The 25632-nt window shown below is 33.2% G+C and overlaps 1 protein-coding gene across 1 annotated transcript in view; it reads right to left on the reverse strand.

The window, feature by feature from the left end:
• Positions 1–25632, reverse strand: part of LOC130441239 (kin of IRRE-like protein 2) — a 649517-nt gene that overhangs the window by 26699 nt on the left and 597186 nt on the right. Inside the window, exon 12 of the mRNA XM_056774824.1 lies at positions 3125–3266. Within this exon, the coding sequence (XP_056630802.1) occupies positions 3125–3266 (142 nt within the window). The remainder of the gene's footprint in view (positions 1–3124; positions 3267–25632) is intronic.

A 25632-nucleotide genomic window follows, 5' to 3' on the forward strand; every position in this document is an offset into this window, starting at 1 on the left:
CACTCGGTTACTCACCATGCGGCTTTGAAGTGAACACCAGGAAACTATCAGATTTTTTACTGTTTATAGTAGAGATCATTAGTGGAATGAAGAGTTCTTATTTACTGGAAAATAACACATATAATATGTCTTAAAAACTATTGGAAGTCATCCGTTTACACGTTTTCAAAGATTTGTAAGAAGTAAAAAAATGTGGTGAAGCTCTGAAACAGACTGTACACGTTACTACTATACCAATACTCACAATTACATTGTATGAACTGTTTACCCACAGCTCCGAAGGTGATAACTTGGTTTGGTGGTAGTGTGAGCAGTGTGTTCGGCATGAATATCACCAAATTTCAACTTAGAGGTAGAATTTCATCATATATCTTTGAAATTGTAGACAACAACAAAAATAATGCCGAAATGAAAATTACGCGTTGGAATTATTGATCTCTATGGCGAGTTTCAATCCATTAATTCTGTTATGGTTACGAAAATAAAATAAACAGTCGTTTTGTAGAACAAACTTTATCTATAAAAAATAGTTTTCCCAAAGTTTTAATCTGATTCTCACTGGCGGAGTCATAGTATAAAAAATCTTGTAGTGCTATTTTCTGATCTATTTCTAATTGTCTAGTTGTAGAAATATTTATCCATTGTTGTTTTGAAATGTTCTCTAAAATTTCTTTGTGAACTATATGAACTATAAAAGCATGTGCAAGAGGAAGGAACAGATATACTAAAGTCGTCACCCGCTGGGTGACTTGATTGATTCACCGATTTGGAAACTAAGGAAAAAATAAATTTCTATTTTTATTTTGATATTCATGATGTTGGTGATCTATCGATTAACATAAGTAATCAAGTTGTCAGTGCCAAAATAATATTTTGATGGAGATAGTCGAAACGTAAAAATTTTTATCTATCTTTCAAAAATTATAAAAAAACGAGACCTAAAATCAAGACGATTTGAAAACAGTTTGTGTAAGTTTTAGGTATAGAGAATATTATGTAAAAATTAATTAGTATTTCCTAAGGATTTTCAAAAATATATAGGGTGATCTATTGTTATTTTCAGTGGGTTTGGGTTCTTTGTTGAGAAATGTTGAAGTTGACAAAATGTTCAGTTCAGAAGAGTTACAAGAGGTACACAAAAATCAGTATCTAACCTTTTAATAAAAAAAAATATTCAGGACTTTCTTTAAAATTCTTACAATTCTATGAAAGAAAATTAATGAACAAAGTTTTGGCATTTGATACGAAATAAACTTGCATTTTGAATCGTTTGATGATACTTGTTTCAATTAACAAAACTCTTGCTAAATAATTATCGGATTGTTGCTCAATACTTAACCATTCTTGAGATTAGAAATTGGAGCATGTTTGATTGTCGCCATTTCATTTCACTTTTTTCGCTGTCACGTGAACACATCAAAAGTGCTTATCACTTGCCAACTTGAGTAAATTAAAAAATAACATGGTTACCAGCTTTAAAGTAAGGATAGGGTCAAGGTCTGGATAGGTCGGGTTAGCTGTCAATTTGTTTAATAAATAACAAAGTTAATAATTTTTTAGGAGAAAAAGAAAGATCTGACAACGATGTAAATACCACAATAACTCTGGCGGCATCACAAGACAAAAATTTATGAAAATCGTACAAGCCGTTTCCAAGATAATTGAGGCGTTCTATACATGAGAATCACTTTTAGCCGTTTCCAAGATAATTGAGGCGTTCTACACATGAGAATCACTTTTAGCCGTTTCCAAGATAATTGAGGCGTTCTACACATGAGAATCACTTTTAGCCGTTTCCAAGATAATTGAGGCGTTCTATACATGAGAATCACTTTTAGCCGTTTCCAAGATAATTGAGGCGTTCTATACATGAGAATCACTTTTAGCCGTTTCCAAGATATTTGAGGCGTTCTATACATGAGAATCACTTTTAGCCGTTTCCAAGATATTTGAGGCGTTCTATACATGAGAATCACTTTTAGCCGTTTCCAAGATAATTGAGGCGTTCTATACATGAGAATCACTTTTAGCCGTTTCCAAGATAATTGAGGCGTTCTATACATGATAATCACTTTTGTGATCACATGTTTTTAGGTCTCTTCCGTTTTAAAATTGGTTTTTCTCAATAATTTTTGAAAGATAGATAAAAATTTTGAAGTTTCGACTACTTTCAGTCTTAATCAAAATTGGCAAAGTGATTGGAACAGATCCCAATTGATATAAAAACTGTAAAATCATCCTTCAACAATGGAAAACAGTTTTAAAAATCGTACGGACCAAATAAAAATCGATTTTTTAAGTCTAGAGTACATAATCGAATCTATTTAACCGAGGAAGCGTACGAATACTTAACAATAATTGTAATAACACAAACTTAATGAAATATAAAAAAAGACACTCAAATATATCACAAATTGTGAACACACATGTCACTAATAACGAAGGTGATGCCACAAATTTATGAAAAAAATATATTTTTCCAAATATTTCTCGAAACAAAAAATACGGAAATTTTGCTACTGATATAATTTGGTACTTTTCAAATACTCTCCTACAGGCAGTAAAAAATCGTATCAACTTTCTAAACATGACAAAAATGTTGTTAAAGTTTCCTCAAAACCTACGTTTAATAATACTAACGGACCAAACCAAATTTTATTGAAATATTTATAAGGAAATTGGACTCAATTTCTCTTAAATAGGGTGATTTTGTTCAAGGAATGTGTGAAGAACTTTTACATACGTATTGTATAAGTATTGGAGTCCTAGTTCGTTTCTACTATCATAGTTTTTCTTACTAAAACATTATATTTAGTGAATGGGATTCTGAATGTCGAGAATAACTGATGAAAAGTGTCAAAACAGGCATAGGAAAATATGCGATTACTATATTTTTCACAGAACAGATGCATTATTCGTTACTTTACCATGACACACTTGAAATTCATGTAGGTATTGAATGTATATCAATTTAAAATACGTTTCAGAACGATAATCAACACTTGTACTCGATGACCGCCGCAGGTCGACCGCTACCAAGTACAGGCAAGGTGACACGGGGCAGTCCGAGCGTGCAGTGCTACACTCTAGTGGGAGGTTGCACCACCATAGCGGCGAGACGTACCTTCATAGCTTCGGGGCTTGAACCGTGGTGATTCGGAGGAAGGTTACCGGTCCCGTTCCCGCTTCGTGGTGTTGTCGTGTAGATAGCGTCGGCGGGAATGCCTCCTGGACCAGTGGCAGTTTTTTCAATATCAATTTTCTGCCTAAAACAGAATTCTATTATTAGCAATTTTTAAAAAGAATATTCATTTCAATAATGTAGCATCAAACAAAATCATTTCGACAATAATTTTTCGTTCAACCATTACCAAATGTTTTGTCCAATTTTTTCAGAAAACACAATAAAGAACAATCTCACATTGATGAAGGGTGTTCAATTTTTGAGCAAGAAATTATGTTAAATACTGCATTTCCATTAACTATAATAAAAAGGACTTAAAATTCGAAAGAGACCCCGTTGTTCGGGTATTTAGAAATCATCTCAAACACTTTATTAAGAAAATGCGAATTATATTACTCAAGACGGTATGTCTTTAAATTAATTCAGCGGCACTCGCGGCCCTTATCACCGACAACGTTGAGGAAATTTAAATGTCAATTTATTTTACGTTCTTTTCACTTTTTCCTTGTTAATTTTTAGATACTGGGACGCTAAACGGAATCCTAGTAGAGGTGTAACATGAAAAGTAATATATTATAAATCATTGATAGAAATTTCTGATTTAAAATTCAAAATACAGTTCCATCATTAATGAAAAATTTCATTATGTTGATTATACTAAATACGTAGTGCAGTTCATGAGTTCTTGGACTCGCAAAAATCTTCATACACACACAGTCGGTGACAGTGATCTATTTCTTCGAACAAGTTATTTTGAAGAGGTCTCGAATTGAGTTTCGAGGTTTCATGCAAGGATTAACACCAACACAAATAAAGAAAAGAATGGTGGCTGCTTACGTTGACTCGTGACCATTATTTTTAACAACTACAAATTGATCTGAGTTGTTTCGCTGGGAACGAGAATCAATAGAAGATGATCTGCGTACAGAAAATCCTGTGACCGTGACTGTGACCGTATTCCTCAAAACATTAAATTAGTTAAAGAAATTATTGTTGATGGCACCTAAAAATTTAGTGCAAGATGGGTGTCTCGATATCTCAGCGCAGTTTGAAGTCAGTGTCGAATAGAATTTTGTGACCGATTTTTATAGCCGTGTCGTGAGGATCAAGAAAGTGTGAGGAACTTGTGGTGTTTCACCATGATCCGACATCCAGAACAAATGGATTTCAAAGAATTGAATACAACTGTAAACGCATTGTATTACCCTGACTTACTAAGGCAGTTGCATCAAATAAATTATCAGAAAAAGAAACGGAAAAATCAACTAAGGTGTGCGTTAAAGTCCATGACAATGCTACTGAGCTTTCCAAGAATTGAAAACTTTTTGCTGAAGCTAAAGACCGAGTGAGACATTTAACAGCGACGATGTATTTAAACAGGAGGTAAACCAGCATTTAGTATATTAATAGGGGTATTGGGCATAGAAGCTTCAGTGAGACGTTCTGAAAAATGTATGGAAATAACGAGAGAATATATTGGAAAATACTCGAAGTACATTTTAGAATTGCTCAATAGAATTTGAAAACAATCATCCGCTCAATTAGTGACATAACTGAAACAATTGGAAATTCATCGTCTAAAAAGTGGAAAATAAAGTATATTATAAGGTAGATTCAATGTTTAAGAAAATTGTTACATATTCAGTTCAATTTCATTATATTTTGGAAAGTTTCACTTGAAAATCGAGTTTATAATACCGGCTTTACTGAAATATTTCAATTAAACATTTTTTCGTACCGTATAGCGGTCGAATCATTTGTACATATTGAGAAACGTGAACGGTAATGATATGCTAATATATTGAATTCAAATTTATTATTAATTCATCTCATGCATCTCAATACATTTCTGGGAACTCTTCGTTTACAGCCATTATTTGATAATTTCATTACCCTGGTTTCTTTCAGGTGAAAATATATTTTAGAAAATGGTTATTCGACCTAACTTTCACTTTTTTCTAAGCCCCACTCTATCTTTAAATAGAAACATAGTAACTTGGAGTCAGTCTTGAAGACACAGTTAGTCTTCGTCAACATTGAATGCAGGTAACCACTAGCAAGATCGCATCCCGTCGAAAAACTAAATATTGATTCATTTAGTTAATTTCGTCGACTTAATTTCAAATTTGAAATAAGTTGGTGAATGAAAATATTCAATACGAACACAAAATTTAGATTTCCTTCGTTGTTATGTGATCTTTCCAAGATTTTATTGTTGTCATCAACTTATGTTTTATCTTATCCCAATGGGTAATCATTGTTTAACACCTATAATATTGTACTACAAATCTATCACAGTTTTATTATTATTTTCAAGGAATCGTACGTGTTTTTAGTATAAATTGACTCTTATATTCAGACACTGAACTAAACTTCTTCAGTCTCTGAAGACGATAACTTGGTTATAGAAACGCACGTCAACCAGTGTAATTGTGGGCGTAAATATCACCAACGATTCCAAAAATTCCAAGTTAAATCTGTATATTATCTTAAACGTAGTATATATTATTGATATGAAGTATAATCAATACGAACATTATTCCACAAACCCTTTTTTTCACATACCTCCTGAAAGGGGAATATGAGAAATTTATGTTGCATCGTTCATATAGATTTTTTTCCCTATGTTGTGGTAATGAAGAACTCCCTTAGAGAGATGTAAATAACGTGTCGTTATATAACAGGCACCAGGAAACTCTAAATTATCCTTGTCGAAACATTTTCCGTGTTGGTAAATAATGAATTTTCATGGGCATGTGAATAGTTAAAAATTTGATTTACTCCTGACGATGTGATAAAGCCACGAAATGTGTATATGGAAGAGAAATAAAGTTCATGAAGTGGAGTATTTATGTTTCCCGAAATACGGCGATAAGGCAGATGTTTTTGGAGGCGATGGTTCGTTATCTGTTGAAATGTATCCACTAAGATATAAAATTTGTTGCGTCCAATACCTCAACTCCCAATTTAAGATGATTGATTGATGCCAGAAGGGTAGTTCCGTCCAGAAGATGTACTTGATTTTCTATTATTTCCATGGTCATAGTTATATGGTGTGGAACAGTGGAATGGAATAAATAGTCTAATTTAGTGTTAATGTTATATATACTTGTACTCGATAATCTGTCAGTTTGTATCTATATTTTAGAATATTTTGTAACGAAAAATGAACTATTTAACCTAATGCCAGGAAAAAGTGAAGATATAAGAGGCTAGCAATCTTCCAATACAATAAATATTGAAATATTGATTGGAATTTCTATTGCAAAACATGAGATATTCGATGATATCACAAATTTATTCATAAAAGCACATCTAGTAAATACGACGTTGCTTTACTATATTTCATTTTTAGAACGAAACTTATTTCAAATCTAGAGATTAGTAGAACTTCCCAGAAGCTTGAACATCAATAAAACCACTTGCCCCGATGAAATACCACCAATTTTATTATAGAATTGCGCAGCTGTAATAACAAGTCAGCTATACAAATTCTTTTCCCTATCATATAGAAGAGGTTTCTCCCCTTTAGCTTCGTGATTTGCTTTGATTCAACACATACCTTATAAAGGGTAGTAGACAATTCCCATAGCTATCCATCCAATTGCTTTAGTTCCAGCTCTTGGTGAAATCATGGAGAAACTCGTTAACCAGCAAATCTCAACATATCTTTTGTATTCTAACATCTTCAGCGACCATCAATTCGGCGTAGATAAACTGGGGATCTCCTGATATGTGTATGGACTGAAGCTATAAAGAAATGTAGGGAATCACAAGCAATCGTCCTGAAGTCGAAGGGTTTTAACAGACTTGAGCATGCTAACCTTCTAAAGAAATTAAGATCAATTATCGACTGGCTTAGTAGCTTCCTCAATGACTGATTTACCCAGATCGCTATCGATAGATATGTCTTAGAAAGGTTTTAGAATCTTGTCACTGACTGTTAGAGGTGCTTCTTCGGGATAAAATATTAACTTCGCAGTACTTCGCGGTTATTCATTTGAAGAAAATCACTGATACAATGATCAAGAGATCTAAAAACAGTTGAGTATGGTACCGTCGAAGTTTGGTTTGCTTTGTCCTCTTTGGACAGATCATGGGAGGCAGCAAGTGAGTCCTCTTGAATATTCAACCAAGATCGGTTGAGGGTTTCTCGTTCTTCTGCAATTAGCGTGTCGATATCTAGTGCTGTTGGTTTGCCAGACGAAAATACAGGGTCTAGTATTTATAAACATCTAATGCACTCTGGTTTTTGGTCACAATTGATGCATTGCCACCATTGCGAAGCTCATAAAGCTCATAATACCGAATATGCTCTTTTAGGATTCATTTACTTAGACGTGGACAAGTCACAACAACCGCAAAATGTCTTTGACATGCCCTCTAAGTATGTAATGAGCTAACAAATTACATAAATACACAAAGCCATTCGTAATATATAAATATACTTTGATTTCCACGAATAAGTAACTAAAACAATGTTATTTATTTTATAGAAACTATTTGGAGCCGTTGAGGTGGCAATTTTATCTGAAAATAGTTTTTTGTTCTTCTCGTATATTATTACTTCAAAGATGAGTTTGATGAATGATTATTTCAACGAAAACAAGATTATTAAAATTCAGACGTTCATTTTTATTGATAGAAAATATTTTCCACGGTGTTTCTAGCCACTTAAGAACAAAATTCTTCACTGCATGTTTGTACGAATGAGAGTTTCCAAGCAATTTGCACGTTCATCTGGCCATCCTGTACAATTTTCTCATTTTTCCGAACAAGAGGTTTCGAAAGGATGAAAAGAACTTGGAGTCGTAGAAAAATGAGATGTTCTTTTTGAAACTTCTTTTTGCGGTACTTCAGGTATTTTATGCACATACTTCTAACACTGTAAGAAACGTACAATGACACTCATTAAAGTTAAATAGCGTAATTTGAAGTGCACTTAAATCCTTCAAAGCGGGAATAAAGCTCTCAAAATAGTAGGCATCAGCTGTTTTGCATTACATTATACTGGAAAACGAACAATAAATGGAAGAGTGAAAGTCTCGAAGAAAGCTCAAACAAACGAGATCCGAATAAATATGGATGCCTTTCCTTGCCTCTTATGCTTTTTCGGTGAACAGGAAAATCTTTACAGATGTTTCAGGACTCGGAGAGCGTACAGGCTTTACAAAAAGGACTTCGCACCTGTTAGAAAATTTACATTTTAAATGTTACACTCTAAAAAGCTTTTAATTCAATTTAGGAACTTAAAAAGACGAGCAGTGAAACATACAAGTCTCAAATATATGATACAATTTGATATTAGGAAAATTTCGAAAATCAAATCGTTACACGACGGTCGCTACTTGAGTTTTCATGGATATGTCAAATCTGACATTATCTTCATAAAATTAGACATTTTTAATGGTAAAAGTATTTGTTACATAAGTGCCATTTGAGTTGTTTACAGATATTTGAGACAATCAATTTCGTCAAATTATTTTCTATGACTTTCGACGTGGATTAAACCAACAGCAGAGTGCCCATCAACTCTCTTCGTTTTTTGGTGATAATGCATCATCCTCAACCACCGTGTTTCGCTGGTTTTCCGAATTCAGTCATGGTCGAACTTCGCTATAGGATGAATTCCTGCTCAGTACAACAGGAGCCGCAGCTTCCGACATTTGGTAGACAAAGAAGCCGTGGGATTATGCTTGAACACCTCTAAGGCCGTATCCTCCCTAGTCAAAGGTGGCAACGATATATCTTGGAGTTCCGAGAGTCGAAAAGCTGAAAACTTTGTTGCAGTCATCGCACGAGCCCTATATCTATTCAAAGATGATTTGTTGGAGGTGGCATCAATGTTTGTTATGTACGACGGGATCTTTTAATAGACACTTATGGGTAAGACAATCATTTCGATGTTTGCACTCGGAATTTTCTGTAAACGGAATCGGTTCCACTCCCATATATTCAATATTGCATGAACATTTGGCTGTCAAAAGGATTTATTCGCGGTGAATACAGTATAATTTGACAATCGCTCAAAAAAAGATCGTGTCTATTGGTGTAAAGAAAAAGTTAAATCGCATGGTTAAATCATGCATTTATGCACATGAATCCGAAACTAAACAACAATTGACTGTATGGGTCTTTCAATACGACCTAATGATTTTTATTTTTCCAGAAAATCACAAATAAATTTCGAGTTCGACGTTTTTCTACACCCAAAGAAGCTGAATTATTTTCTATATGCATTCAAAGATTTCTCCACGACTATATTTGGAAACGAATTTTAATATTAATACCTCTCTGAACGCGCCACGAGATCATCGATTATGAACTGTATTGGGATGATTTACTGGAAATAATATTTCGACCATATGGACCCCACTTTGTTTTCATCATGTCAGCATTCTTAGTTATTCATTAAAAAATATTTTCCTATGATATATTTTGGTTTCTGTTACCTGATATCAACACGAAGAGCTACAACCGATCAGATTGAAAAAACATCATACTTCATGAAATGTAAACATTGGTCTCAAAAGTGTTAAGCGTTAGTATTCATTCTTTTGGTGGATTTATTAGGGTTCTCGGATTAAAATTACGTCGCCACCAATTATTTACTGATTGTGACAAACTTCAATTCGATTCAAGAAAATAAACAAACAAAAAGGCTTCATCTATAAAAATAATAACAACACGATGTAAACATTCTATAAGAACTATACGAAGGATGCCGCTCTATAATTGTACCCGGCGCGTCCACCAATCTTAGTGTCAACAATTCAAGGGTTCAAGGGGACTGTTCTTTTCAATAGACGAGTTTGTGTTAATACATTTTTGTGATTTTAATTCTTTAAAAGTGAACAAAACTCTCATTTTTTCAATAAAAAGTATCATAACATATTATTTTAGGAAATAATATGTTACATGACTAAGTCCTGTATTTTCATCAAGGGTTTGCCAGGAGTAGTTGGGATGCTGAGGACCAGCACCTTATAGGTGGTCGTCCAGGATGTCGAGTTGTGTCTGGTTTCTTTTCCTTTGCAATTTTTGCTAACCGTTCATTTGATAGATATGATATTTGTTAATAATAAATCTGGTCTTGCTTCGTTAATTACTAGATATGAGGCGGAAGTATAAAGTAATTTGTCACTCACTTAGTCTAACAAAGAAAAATAAATGAAATTAGTTGTGTGAAACAAGTTAGTTAGCCAACGAATTCGGGATTTCAACAGTTGGTCATGTATTGAACAAAATTCCCACTAACTTGAAAAACGTAACAAAGTTTTCATTACAATGACTTTTCCAAGAAAAAGTTTTAACGGTTTTCATGTTTCTGTTAGCAAACATGTAATAGACTTATCGATCTACTATATAAAAAGAACATAAAACGGAATTTCTGGGAAAGGTTAACGTCGGAAATAACGTATACGGAGCACAACGAGGAGTAAGAGGTAACTCAAAATTGATGAAATATACTCTGAAACTTATTTTTTTTATTTAAATTCTCTCAATCCTTGAAATAATTAGAAATAAAAAATCAATTAACATCAATAACTAGACTTTTATTCTCATTTTTGAATGCTAACAGTAATAGTGCAGCTTCTGTTATCACAAACATTTATTGTAGGAATTACTGGATGTATTTCACGCCCTTGATTCATTTTTTTCGCTTTCGACGGATTCTTTCACATATTTTTCACCCACTGATGAACTCTTCTATCCCATCAATCAATACGAACCTTTAACTGAGTACCGGTATTCTCTATATCGTCTATTTCTAAATAATGAATGTTTTCCCTTCGACGACCTTTTAGTATTATTTTGATTTTCATTTTAAACCGAAAACAGTATGAAAAAAATATATTACGATATACGTACGTGAAGCTATTATTTCGGTACTCGATTAGATATTCTTGAATCGGCTCTACATCTATGTAGTACTAAATCACTTCCTGGATTTATAACTTGAATAACTATTGAATAACAAGATGCAAATATATCTCCGAAGAAAAAAACGACGAAGAGATCAAAGGAATTTATAAAATAATATGAAATAATGAAAAAGCACCAAGTTTGAAAATATACCAAATGTATTGTTGAAATATTAGGAACACCGACTAATGGTGAAGATTATTCAGCTCTTGAAGAAAATATTAACAACCAAACGAATTCCCAGTGATTATGATAAATCATGCAAGGATACAGGAAATCAGAGAAACTTCTTATAAAGATTTTCGGTGCTAGTATTAATTTATCAAGAACTTCTGAAATTCATTAGAATGCGTTCATGGCACTTTTTTAATCAGTTGCAGTAGCGAAATGTTGAAAATCTTGCGCCAGATTCTAGGGATGGTACTTTCGTCTAGACCAGGGGTCTCCAAGCTACGGCCCGAGGGCCACATCCGGCCCGCGGACAGATTTTGTCCGGCCCGCGGAGAGCTAGCATACTTGAAAATCCCTTTTTATGTTGAATAATTATTATTATGACATCTACATTGATATGGTCATGGGCTAACTACTCATAACATTGTTGTAGGCTTATTGTTATTGTTTTTGTGATAAGTAGGATAAAGAAACACAGAATTGTAATGACTAAAGACATGTATAATATGCAGAAAATTTAACTTCGGTATATAATAACTAACAAATTATTATTAAAATGAATCCAACTGACATTTTATACATTTTAAATGAAAACATAATTTAAAACAAACATAATGACATATGAAATACTAATGAGATTTATGTAATTGAGATTTTCCACTGACAATAGTATTTAATTGTGGACTAATTTTACTAGTACCAATTATTAAACGAGATTCAAGATGCTCATCAGTTACTTTAGATCTGTAAACATTTTTTGTGTACTTCATTTTGGAGAAGGTCTTCTCACACAAATAAGTAGTACCATAAACAAAAAACAGCCCACGAGCAAATTATCAAATTGTGTTAGTGGAAGACTTATAAAATTCCAACAAAGATGAATTTTGATATTTGTTCTTAATTATATCACTGCACTGTAGATCAATCATTTCCATTTGAAGTTCCGGGGCTAAGGTTTCAATGTCAGTATCAAAAGGATTCTGAAAAATCTTATTTTGATTCGCAATGGCATCAAAGTCCGAGAAACGAGTATCAAAATTTATTTTCAAACCACTCAAAGTTTCGATTGCAAAATCGATAGGAAACTTAGTCTCAGTGGTGTGGCTGAATATTTCACATGTTTTACATTTACTTCGAAGTTATGATTGAAACAGTATCAATTTCTTTCGGAATGATTTGATATTAGTGTATAAATCAGGAAGATGCTGGTTTTCTCCTTGCAATCTCAAATTTAGTTCGTTCACATGTTTTGCCAAATCAACATAGAAAGCTAACTTCCACAGCCATGAGTTGTTTTGTAATTCAGTAAGAGGGCGATGCTTTTCATTCAAAAAAATTTCTATCACTGCTCGAAATTCAAAAAAGCGCTGAAGGACTTTTCCACAACTAACCCAACTTACGGCAGTATGATAAAGTAAGTCATTTTCTCCAATCTCCTCAATAAATTGTCGGAATTGTCGGTAATTCAGTCCAAAAGATCTGATAGAATTAACAGTTGATATGACTGGTTTAAGAACTTCAGACATATCCAAACATTTTCCGCACAAAGACTGTTGATGAATGATACAATGTAAGACTAATGGTTTTGGACCACCGTCATTTTCTACAGCCTTTGAAACAAGAGCGATCACTCCTTTATCTTTCCCACTCATGTTTCTGCCTCCATCAGTTGTAATACATTTCAAGTTTTTCCATCGAAGGTTCTTTTGATCAATAGCCATTTCAACTCTTATAAAAATATCTGTACCAGTAGTTGTGCCATGAATACTATACATATCAAGAAGTTCTTCATGCACTTTTATCTACTCCTCGAATATAAATCAACACCTGAGCAGTATCTGAAACATCCGTTGACCCATCCAAGGCAAAAGAAAACCACTCGACATGTCCATTTTTGTCAAACAGTTTTCTACCCTCGAGCAACAGTGTTTGCCGACATACTGACAGTTTTTAATAAATTTCTCCATCGATGAATGGTTTTCCACGTTTTGCAATTTCGAGAGCCACACGAAAGCTGGCACGAGTTGCAGCCTCTTGTTCAGTTTTGAGTTTTGTAAATGAGGATTGCTGCGATTTCAATCCGCGCTTCGAATTTTTCTGTCTGCAAACTTCCTGTATATTTTGAGTAATTTCGAAAATGTTTTGTTTCCTAATGACGTTTAATGTTATATTCTTTGAGAATAGCTATGCTTTCATTGCAAACCAAACATAGCGCCTAGTTACTGGACTCAATTACGAAATACTGAATGTTCCACTGGTCTTTGAATTTCCTCATTCACTATCAATTTTTCGCTTCTTTTCCATACTACAAAATCACACACAAAAGCAACAATTTAAATCAAAATACTGTGACAAAGATGTCTTAAACTTAAACACGCACAAACACGTTTTAAGGAGGTACGCACTATTTTATTTCACAACAGTGTCATAGGAACTGACTTGTGGTTGCGCCACTAGCCTTCTTATATATTCCAATTACTGCCATCTAGAAGTGAGTGGAAGACACCAGAACTTTCTCGAACGAACAAGATTTTTCTGTACGTGCTATTAGCGCCATCTGTTAGCGATAGAAGGTACTACCTATTTCCGCTTGTGTCCACCAGATGTCATGTCACGTTATTACTCATGGTTCGTACTCTACGACTAATCTCGAAATTACAGATAATGACAAGAAAATTAATAATAGGCAGTGTTGCCCTTTTGCGGACTTTAGTCCGATTGGCAGCCTTTTTTAAACGTTGCGTAGTTTTTCGGACTTTTTTTTTCATCAGTGGACTATTTCACTTTTTACAAGCGGCAACAATGATAATATGGTTTCGGCCCTCGAAGCTTACTGAAGTAATCAGTATGGCCCTGAGGCTGGAAAGTTTGGAGACCCCTGGTCTAGACCTACTAAAATGGAGCAAAGCCGGTAAAGCTTCATTAGCACCGCAGTAAAAAGGTTAAAAACAGTATTGGGCTAAATTGTCAATTTGATAAAAAAACACAAACATTCAAGAAGAATCAGGCAACCACATATACCTCAAATCTTGAGACGATTGAGCCATAATACATCTACTCAACAGTCAATCAATCAAAATGTGACACAATAAACACATCTTTCCATCATAATAATGTGGAGGCCAAAGATACAATGAGTTAAGTCGTTTGATTCCCTGGGGAAACGAATATTCTCAATTCAAAATTGAAATGATAAATCAAGTGAATTGATTGAAGCTTACAACGTAATGTTCGATACGGCAATACTAAAATGACACAAGTTAGAAGGCCGACAGTTGCATCGAGTGTGAGTTTGAACTTGATTTGATATGCTGTGAATAGTCATTGTTTTTGTAATTTAGAACAACGATGTGCTTTGATGGTATACAAAACTGTTAACTATTAAAAATACTACCATAACATCATCGTTGTTGTCGCTAGAAATAGTTAAAAGAAATGTTGAAATTTAAGTATTTTATAAAAGGTGATTGGCAATGAGTTCAGGTAGAATCAACTACATTTGTAAAATAAGCAAGTTCAATGTTGAATTTGCGGTATTTTTGTGTAATCACTCAAGAGTAGTGAGAATTTAGAATTAAACGTGTGTGTTTGATTTGAGTAGAATCGAACCTACGCCCAATTTACATCACAATAAAACGAGGAATCTTACAAAACTTTAGCAGACCAGGCTGTTTCGGTGATTTGAGGCATTGTCAGAATGACGAGAATAATAAAAATTCCATTCATACCGCCGATTGAAAATCAGACTGATAAATGAAAAAGTGAAATTTGAGTGTACTGTCAAATTAATGAGGTTTTGAGGTAAATTGGACGTCATTTTGGAATATTCAAATGACTATCTGATATCAGTAAACGAGTTGCAATACTACGATGAAGAACTGAAGAGCTCTAACTAGCTTCTAAATGAAATAACATTCAACTAGTTACTTTGATAACTTGAGTAATTAGACGCATAGTTTGATAAAAGATCTAGGAATAATTGGAAACGACATACATTCTTCCAGCAATTGAAAGGAAACTGATTGGAAACATCTACAGTTTAAGACACAATAGAAAAAATAAGGGCGTGGGGACAGTACAAATTTTTGGTTTCGATTTAATAATTTTCACAAGACTTCATGAAACAATGGATATTATACTATAATTACACATTTGATACAATTAGAATAGCACCCAGTCGGTTCGTTTTCCTAATTTTTGTTTTTGAATGTTGCTTCAAATTATGAAATACTGATACTGGCTTTTGCTGGAGTTTGATCCAAGTTTTTTTTTCATTTCGGCAAAAACGTTCAATTGTCCAAATTGAGGTGAATTAAGAACATTTTTGGTCTCTAGAAAAACAGAATATCCAAGCCTGAAACAAATCCCGAAGCGTCTTTTGTATAATAATAAATTGTCATATTTGGCAAAATATCTTTACGAACTGCTTCATTCTAGATCTTAACACACTCTTTTTCATAAATTTTGGTGGTTACAGATTTTTCAGAAGAGCAAATGTATGCTGATGAGCATCCACCAAAAGATATCGCTAATCATATCACCGCTCTCGAGTTGAAGTTTCTGTGTCTTTCAAAATACACTTCTGAATTCTCTTCCTCGCTTTTTAGACAATATTAATTGTTATTATTCGCCTTTTCGATACGATTCATCGTCGATAGTAATTCCCAAACCTTCAGCGAGCGAATACTTACTGTGACTGAGACTTCTAAGTTTTGATTTTTGTTCCATATTTTGTTGCTTCTGAGAATATTCGGGTGTCGATTTCCTTCATTTTTGAACAACATTCTATTTATTTAGAATGTTGATCACATATTTCTGATCGATTTTATGACCAATTTTCGCAAACCAACTCCCAGTTTTCCGTGAGCCGCTCTAATCAACGCTTTTATTTTTTTTTTTGACATTTTTTTGCTTTTCTGCCTGATCATTTTATCGAGCCGTCTAAACACATCTACAGATATCATAAAATGTTTGTTCGGCTTTTCTCATTATTACAAAGTGATTAAACGTAAGCGATTTCGTCCAATCTTGATTTTGTTCATCAAATTCGACAATTATCGTTCGTTTCTTTTAGATTTTCCATACTTGAAACTAAACTTATAACAGAGACGTGATGTTTTTACTTGCGATATTTGGCAACTGTCAAATTACGAGAAACAAACAACAAATAGTTGCTAACCCATCAAAAAATGTATAGGGTTTTTCGCCCCCACACCCTTATTTTTCAAAAATGTGGTCACAAATTATCCTGTACTTTTCTCTATTAAGATATTGTAGTCAATTAAATTGACACCAATTCTGTATACATTTATTCAGTAAGCGCTTTTGAGGATTGCGAAGAACTGTAGACGATCGTGTTTTAACCAACAACGTGACGGTGTTGATGGTTTTGAAACATGACAGGAAGTCATAAATACTAGCGCAATTTCGGAAGTAATTAGTAAATCACAGCGATCGACCGTAATTAGCAGTAATCATTTATCGATTGCCGCAGTGGTCCGACGATGCCATTACTAATCATTTATGTAATTATAGAGGGTTTATAATAAAATTGAGTGGCATCGGGAGGTTAGAGGTATGGACTGAATAAGTGGATTTGATTCATATATGAAGATTATTCTAATTGACAAATAAATATTGAGAAAATAAAGTGATTAAAATATGAATTCATGAAAATAGAATATTCTCAAGTTCATCGCGAATTATATTTCCTTTGTTAACTGTAGGGTATTCGTTGCTTATTTTAGTAGTCTTACAATTGGTTTATCACCATTGATTTGTTATCTACATAATCTGGTCAAACTTATTCTTCTTACGTGTCTACGTGTTCAGTCCATCTCTTCTTCCTTAACTTCTTTTTCAACTAGCTTTAGTGATGTATATTACTCGCGTATACTGTCTCGTAATTGCCACACGCAGGCTTTTTAGGTCCTTAGCTTGGAAGTCATTCCCTTCCACTCTTTCCTATTTATTACATTTGTTTTTCAGTTCATTCTCTCGCTTAAATCTTCCATCACTACTATGTAACATGTTTTTCTCGATCTTTCTTTTCTCGTTCCTTCTTGTTCTATATCAATAACCAAATTATTTCGGTTATTTCTGTTTCTCCAAATGAATACCGTTTTTCGTTGTTTGTCCTCACTTCTTACCTCGCTTTTACTCCCTAGTATTCTAAGTATTTTCATATATTTAACTTCTCTTTCCATGCTTTGTTAATCCACGTTTCTCTTTAGTAGCTCACTATTGGTCTTATTATTGTTTTGTACAGATATAGTTTAGCCTTTCTGGTGATTTTTTTGAAACTTATCATCACATCTAGTGATCCAAATTATTTACTTCCCGTTGTGATCGCTGCTTCCAGATTTTTTCCCGTTCACGTCCTCCTTGATAACCACCCCAAGATTGTTCTAAGTATTTTCTTATTTCTTCATTCAGTTGCATTGAAAAAATTTTCATTGCGTCTTTTCTTCATGGTATTGTCATTATTATGACTTTGATTTATCTTTGGTTTGCCTTTATATTTTTGATTTATAAGCTTTTTTGGAATGTTGAGAACGTTTAAAATGCTGTACACCTGGTGTCTGTTCTTAGTATCGTGAGATTTCGGAAAATCAACGGAAACTGAGTAAATTGGCAGATAATCAAGAATATAAAATATCTCTTAAAACCATTTTTCTCTTATTCTATTCATTCATATATGAATGAAGAACATTATTTGAGCAGGATGTTTTGAAAGATGTATTCACATATCTATGGAAGAGTTTCGAAAGGAACAGTTCGATGTTCAAATATTCCTGGAAGCTGTAGGTTTAAATATATTTGATCTATGAAATGACCAAAGAAAAAAATAACTTAGCTAATTGAAAAACGTGTAGAGATGGTTTACATAAACATTTTGTGATGTTGAAAATTTATTTTATAGAAATTAAAGATATTTCTGGAGTTATTTAGAAATCTAGAATTCCTAATCAAAGATCTAGCTAGTGGTGCAGCAACTCCACCAAAATTGAAAGTAACAACTTTCTAATGAAGATGGATTCCTATTTTGAAAGTATTTGTACACGATGTTCTGGAAGATAGATTAAAAAATCTATGGAAGAGTGGAAGCTGCAGGTATAAATATCTATCAAATGACCGGAGATAAAATAATGAAAAAGACTAAAGATATTCCTATAATTATTCGGAAATCGAAAATTCCTAATCAAAGAGCAAGTTTGTAGACGAGTTTGGATGTAATTAAATATATCTTGAAAAGGGAACTGTCCACGTTTTTACTCCTTGTTTTTAGTACAAATAATGGTGCACACGCCAGCAACTCCACCAAAACTGAAAGTAACAACTTTCTAATGAAGATGGATTCCTATTTTGAAAGTATTTGTACACGATGTTCTGGAAGATAGATCAAAAAATCTATGGAAGAGTGGAAGCTGCAGGTATAAATATCTATCAAATGACCAGAGAAAGAATAAGGAAAAAGACTAAAGATATTTCTATAACTATTCGGAAATCGAAAATTCCTAATCAAAGAGCAAGTTTGAAGACGAGTTTGGATGTAATTAAATATATCTTGAAAAGGGATCTGTCTACGTTTTTACTCCTTGTTTTTAGTACAAATAATGGTGCACACGCCAGCAACTCCACCAAAACTGAAAGTAACAACTTTCTAATGAAGATGGATTTCTATTTTGAGAGTATTTGTACACGATGTTCTGGAAGATAGATAAAAAAATCTATGAAAGAGTGGAAGCTGCAGGTATAAATATCTATCAAATGACCAGAGAAAAAATAAGGAAAAAGACTAAAGATATTTCTATAATTATTCGGAAATCGAAAATTCCTAATCAAAGAGCAAGTTTGAAGACGAGTTTGGATGTAATTGAATATATCTTGAAAAGGGATCTGTCTACGTTTTTACTCCTTGTTTTTAGTACAAATAATGGTGCACACGCCAGCAACTCCACCAAAACTGAAAGTAACAACTTTCTAATGAAGATGGATTCCTATTTTGAAAGTATTTGTACACGATGTTCTGGAAGATAGATTAAAAAATCTATGGAAGAGTGGAAGCTGCAGGTATAAATATCTATCAAATGACCAGAGAAAAAATAAGGAAAAAGACTAAAGATATTTCTATAATTATTCGGAAATCGAAAATTCCTAATCAAAGAGCAAGTTTGAAGACGAGTTTGGATGTAATTGAATATATCTTGAAAAGGGATCTGTCTACGTTTTTACTCCTTGTTTTTAGTACAAATAATGGTGCACACGCCAGCAACTCCACCAAAACTGAAAGTAACAACTTTCTAATGAAGATGGATTCCTATTTTGAAAGTATTTGTACACGATGTTCTGGAAGATAGATTAAAAAATCTATGGAAGAGTGGAAGCTGCAGGTATAAATATCTATCAAATGACCGGAGATAAAATAATGAAAAAGACTAAAGATATTTCTATAATTATTCGGAAATCGAAAATTCCTAATCAAAGAGCAAGTTTGAAGACGAGTTTGGATGTAATTGAATATATCTTGAAAAGGGATCTGTCTACGTTTTTACTCCTTGTTTTTAGTACAAATAATGGTGCACACGCCAGCAACTCCACCAAAACTGAAAGTAACAACTTTCTAATGAAGATGGATTCCTATTTTGAAAGTATTTGTACACGATGTTCTGGAAGATAGATTAAAAAATCTATGGAAGAGTGGAAGCTGCAGGTATAAATATCTATCAAATGAACAGAGAAAGAATAAGGAAAAAGACTAAAGATATTTCTATAACTATTCGGAAATCGAAAATTCCTAATCAAAGAGCAAGTTTGAAGACGAGTTTGGATGTAATTAAATATATCTTGAAAAGGGATCTGTCTACGTTTTTACTCCTTGTTTTTAGTACAAATAATGGTGCACACGCCAGCAACTCCACCAAAACTGAAAGTAACAACTTTCTAATGAAGATGGATTCCTATTTTGAAAGTATTTGTACACGATGTTCTGGAAGATAGATTAAAAAATCTATGGAAGAGTGGAAGCTGCAGGTATAAATATCTATCAAATGACCGGAGATAAAATAATGAAAAAGACTAAAGATATTTCTATAATTATTCGGAAATCGAAAATTCCTAATCAAAGAGCAAGTTTGAAGACGAGTTTGGATGTAATTGAATATATCTTGAAAAGGGATCTGTCTACGTTTTTACTCCTTGTTTTTAGTACAAATAATGGTGCACACGCCAGCAACTCCACCAAAACTGAAAGTAACAACTTTCTAATGAAGATGGATTCCTATTTTGAAAGTATTTGTACACGATGTTCTGGAAGATAGATTAAAAAATCTATGGAAGAGTGGAAGCTGCAGGTATAAATATCTATCAAATGACCGGAGATAAAATAATGAAAAAGACTAAAGATATTTCTATAATTATTCGGAAATCGAAAATTCCTAATCAAAGAGCAAGTTTGTAGACGAGTTTGGATGTAATTAAATATATCTTGAAAAGGGATCTGTCCACGTTTCTACTCCTTGTTTTTAGTACAAATAATGGTGCACACGCCAGCAACTCCACCAAAATTGAAAGTAACAACTTTCTAATGAAGATGGATTCCTATTTTGAAAGTATTTGTACACGATGTTCTGGAAGATAGATTAAAAAATCTATGGAAGAGTGGAAGCTGCAGGTATAAATATCTATCAAATGAACAGAGAAAGAATAAGGAAAAAGACTAAAGATATTTCTATAACTATTCGGAAATCGAAAATTCCTAATCAAAGAGCAAGTTTGAAGACGAGTTTGGATGTAATTAAATATATCTTGAAAAGGGATCTGTCTACGTTTTTACTCCTTGTTTTTAGTACAAATAATGGTGCACACGCCAGCAACTCCACCAAAACTGAAAGTAACAACTTTCTAATGAAGATGGATTTCTATTTTGAGAGTATTTGTACACGATGTTCTGGAAGATAGATAAAAGAATCTATGAAAGAGTGGAAGCTGCAGGTATAAATATCTATCAAATGACCAGAGAAAAAATAAGGAAAAAGACTAAAGATATTTCTATAACTATTCGGAAATCGAAAATTCCTAATCAAAGAGCAAGTTTGAAGACGAGTTTGGATGTAATTAAATATATCTTGAAAAGGGATCTGTCTACGTTTTTACTCCTTGTTTTTAGTACAAATAATGGTGCACACGCCAGCAACTCCACCAAAACTGAAAGTAACAACTTTCTAATGAAGATGGATTTCTATTTTGAGAGTATTTGTACACGATGTTCTAGAAGATAGATAAAAAAATCTATGGAAGAGTGGAAGCTGCAGGTATAAATATCTATCAAATGACCAGAGAAAAAATAAGGAAAAAGACTAAAGATATTTCTATAACTATTCGGAAATCGAAAATTCCTAATCAAAGAGCAAGTTTGTAGACGAGTTTGGATGTAATTAAATATATCTTGAAAAGGGATCTGTCCACGTTTTTACTCCTTGTTTTTAGTACAAATAATGGTGCACACGCCAGCAACTCCACCAAAACTGAAAGTAACAACTTTCTAATGAAGATGGATTTCTATTTTGAGAGTATTTGTACACGATGTTCTAGAAGATAGATAAAAAAATCTATGGAAGAGTGGAAGCTGCAGGTATAAATATCTATCAAATGACCAGAGAAAAAATAAGGAAAAAGACTAAAGATATTTCTATAACTATTCGGAAATCGAAAATTCCTAATCAAAGAGCAAGTTTGTAGACGAGTTTGGATGTAATTAAATATATCTTGAAAAGGGATCTGTCCACGTTTTTACTCCTTGTTTTTAGTACAAATAATGGTGCACACGCCAGCAACTCCACCAAAACTGAAAGTAACAACTTTCTAATGAAGATGGATTTCTATTTTGAGAGTATTTGTACACGATGTTCTAGAAGATAGATAAAAAAATCTATGGAAGAGTGGAAGCTGCAGGTATAAATATCTATCAAATGACCAGAGAAAAAATAAGGAAAAAGACTAAAGATATTTCTATAACTATTCGGAAATCGAAAATTCCTAATCAAAGAGCAAGTTTGTAGACGAGTTTGGATGTAATTAAATATATCTTGAAAAGGGATCTGTCCACGTTTTTACTCCTTGTTTTTAGTACAAATAATGGTGCACACGCCAGCAACTCCACCAAAACTGAAAGTAACAACTTTCTAATGAAGATGGATTTCTATTTTGAGAGTATTTGTACACGATGTTCTGGAAGATAGATAAAAAAATCTATGAAAGAGTGGAAGCTGCAGGTATAAATATCTATCAAATGACCAGAGAAAAAATAAGGAAAAAGACTAAAGATATTTCTATAACTATTCGGAAATCGAAAATTCCTAATCAAAGAGCAAGTTTGTAGACGAGTTTGGATGTAATTAAATATATCTTGAAAAGGGATCTGTCCACGTTTTTACTCCTTGTTTTTAGTACAAATAATGGTGCACACGCCAGCAACTCCACCAAAACTGAAAGTAACAACTTTCTAATGAAGATGGATTTCTATTTTGAGAGTATTTGTACACGATGTTCTAGAAGATAGATAAAAAAATCTATGGAAGAGTGGAAGCTGCAGGTATAAATATCTATCAAATGACCAGAGAAAAAATAAGGAAAAAGACTAAAGATATTTCTATAACTATTCGGAAATCGAAAATTCCTAATCAAAGAGCAAGTTTGTAGACGAGTTTGGATGTAATTAAATATATCTTGAAAAGGGATCTGTCCACGTTTTTACTCCTTGTTTTTAGTACAAATAATGGTGCACACGCCAGCAACTCCACCAAAACTGAAAGTAACAACTTTCTAATGAAGATGGATTTCTATTTTGAGAGTATTTGTACACGATGTTCTGGAAGATAGATAAAAAAATCTATGGAAGAGTGGAAGCTGCAGGTATAAATATCTATCAAATGACCAGAGAAAAAATAAGGAAAAAGACTAAAGATATTTCTATAACTATTCGGAAATCGAAAATTCCTAATCAAAGAGCAAGTTTGTAGACGAGTTTGGATGTAATTAAATATATCTTGAAAAGGGATCTGTCCACGTTTTTACTCCTTGTTTTTAGTACAAATAATGGTGCACACGCCAGCAACTCCACCAAAACTGAAAGTAACAACTTTCTAATGAAGATGGATTTCTATTTTGAGAGTATTTGTACACGATGTTCTGGAAGATAGATAAAAAAATCTATGAAAGAGTGGAAGCTGCAGGTATAAATATCTATCAAATGACCAGAGAAAAAATAAGGAAAAAGACTAAAGATATTTCTATAACTATTCGGAAATCGAAAATTCCTAATCAAAGAGCAAGTTTGAAGACGAGTTTGGATGTAATTAAATATATCTTGAAAAGGGATCTGTCCACGTTTTTACTCCTTGTTTTTAGTACAAATAATGGTGCACACGCCAGCAACTCCACCAAAACTGAATGTAACAACTTTCTAATGAAGATGGATTCCTATTTTGAAAGTATTTGTACACGATGTTCTGGAAGATAGATAAGAAAATCTATGAAAGAGTGGAAGCTGCAGGTATAAATATCTATCAAATGACCGGAGATAAAATAATGAAAAAGACTAAAGATATTTCTATAACTATTCGGAAATCGAAAATTCCTAATCAAAGAGCAAGTTTGAAGACGAGTTTGGATGTAATTAAATATATCTTGAAAAGGGATCTGTCCACGTTTTTACTCCTTGTTTATAGTACAAATAATGGTGCACACGCCATCAACTCCTCCAAAATTGAAAGTAACAACTTTCTAATGAAGATGGATTCCTATTTTGAAAGTATTTGTACACGATGTTCTGGAAGATAGATAAGAAAATCTATGAAAGAGTGGAAGCTGCAGGTATAAATATCTATCAAATGACCGGAGATAAAATAATGAAAAAGACTAAAGATATTTCTATAACTATTCGGAAATCGAAAATTCCTAATCAAAGAGCAAGTTTGAAGACGAGTTTGGATGTAATTAAATATATCTTGAAAAGGGATCTGTCCACGTTTTTACTCCTTGTTTATAGTACAAATAATGGTGCACACGCCATCAACTCCTCCAAAATTGAAAGTAACAACTTTCTAATGAAGATGGATTCCTATTTTGAAAGTATTTGTACACGATGTTCTGGAAGATAGATAAGAAAATCTATGAAAGAATGGAAGCTGCAGGTATAAATATCTATCAAATGACCGGAGATAAAATAATGAAAAAGACTAAAGATATTTCTATAACTATTCGGAAATCGAAAATTCCTAATCAAAGAGCAAGTTTGAAGACGAGTTTGGATGTAATTAAATATATCTTGAAAAGGGATCTGTCCACGTTTTTACTCCTTGTTTTTAGTACAAATAAAGGTGCACACGCCAGCAACTCCACCAAAACTGAAAGTAACAACTTTCTAATGAAGATGGATTTCTATTTTGAGAGTATTTGTACACGATGTTCTGGAAGATAGATAAAAAAATCTATGAAAGAGTGGAAGCTGCAGGTATAAATATCTATCAAATGACCGGAGATAAAATAATGAAAAAGACTAAAGATATTTCTATAACTATTCGGAAATCGAAAATTCCTAATCAAAGAGCAAGTTTGAAGACGAGTTTGGATGTAATTAAATATATCTTGAAAAGGGATCTGTCCACGTTTTTACTCCTTGTTTATAGTACAAATAATGGTGCACACGCCATCAACTCCTCCAAAATTGAAAGTAACAACTTTCTAATGAAGATGGATTTCTATTTTGAGAGTATTTGTACACGATGTTCTGGAAGATAGATAAAAAAATCTATGAAAGAGTGGAAGCTGCAGGTATAAATATCTATCAAATGACCGGAGATAAAATAATGAAAAAGACTAAAGATATTTCTATAACTATTCGGAAATCGAAAATTCCTAATCAAAGAGCAAGTTTGAAGACGAGTTTGGATGTAATTAAATATATCTTGAAAAGGGATCTGTCCACGTTTTTACTCCTTGTTTATAGTACAAATAATGGTGCACACGCCATCAACTCCTCCAAAATTGAAAGTAACAACTTTCTAATGAAGATGGATTCCTATTTTGAAAGTAAATGTACACGATGTTCTGGAAGATAGATAAGAAAATCTATGAAAGAGTGGAAGCTGCAGGTATAAATATCTATCAAATGACCGGAGATAAAATAATGAAAAAGACTAAAGATATTTCTATAACTATTCGGAAATCGAAAATTCCTAATCAAAGAGCAAGTTTGAAGACGAGTTTGGATGTAATTAAATATATCTTGAAAAGGGAACTGTCTACGTTTTTACTCCTTGTTTTTAGTACAAATAATGGTGCACACGCCA

This window comes from Diorhabda sublineata, chromosome 3 (assembly GCF_026230105.1).
Source record: "Diorhabda sublineata isolate icDioSubl1.1 chromosome 3, icDioSubl1.1, whole genome shotgun sequence".
Taxonomy (NCBI): Eukaryota; Metazoa; Arthropoda; class Insecta; order Coleoptera; family Chrysomelidae; genus Diorhabda; species Diorhabda sublineata.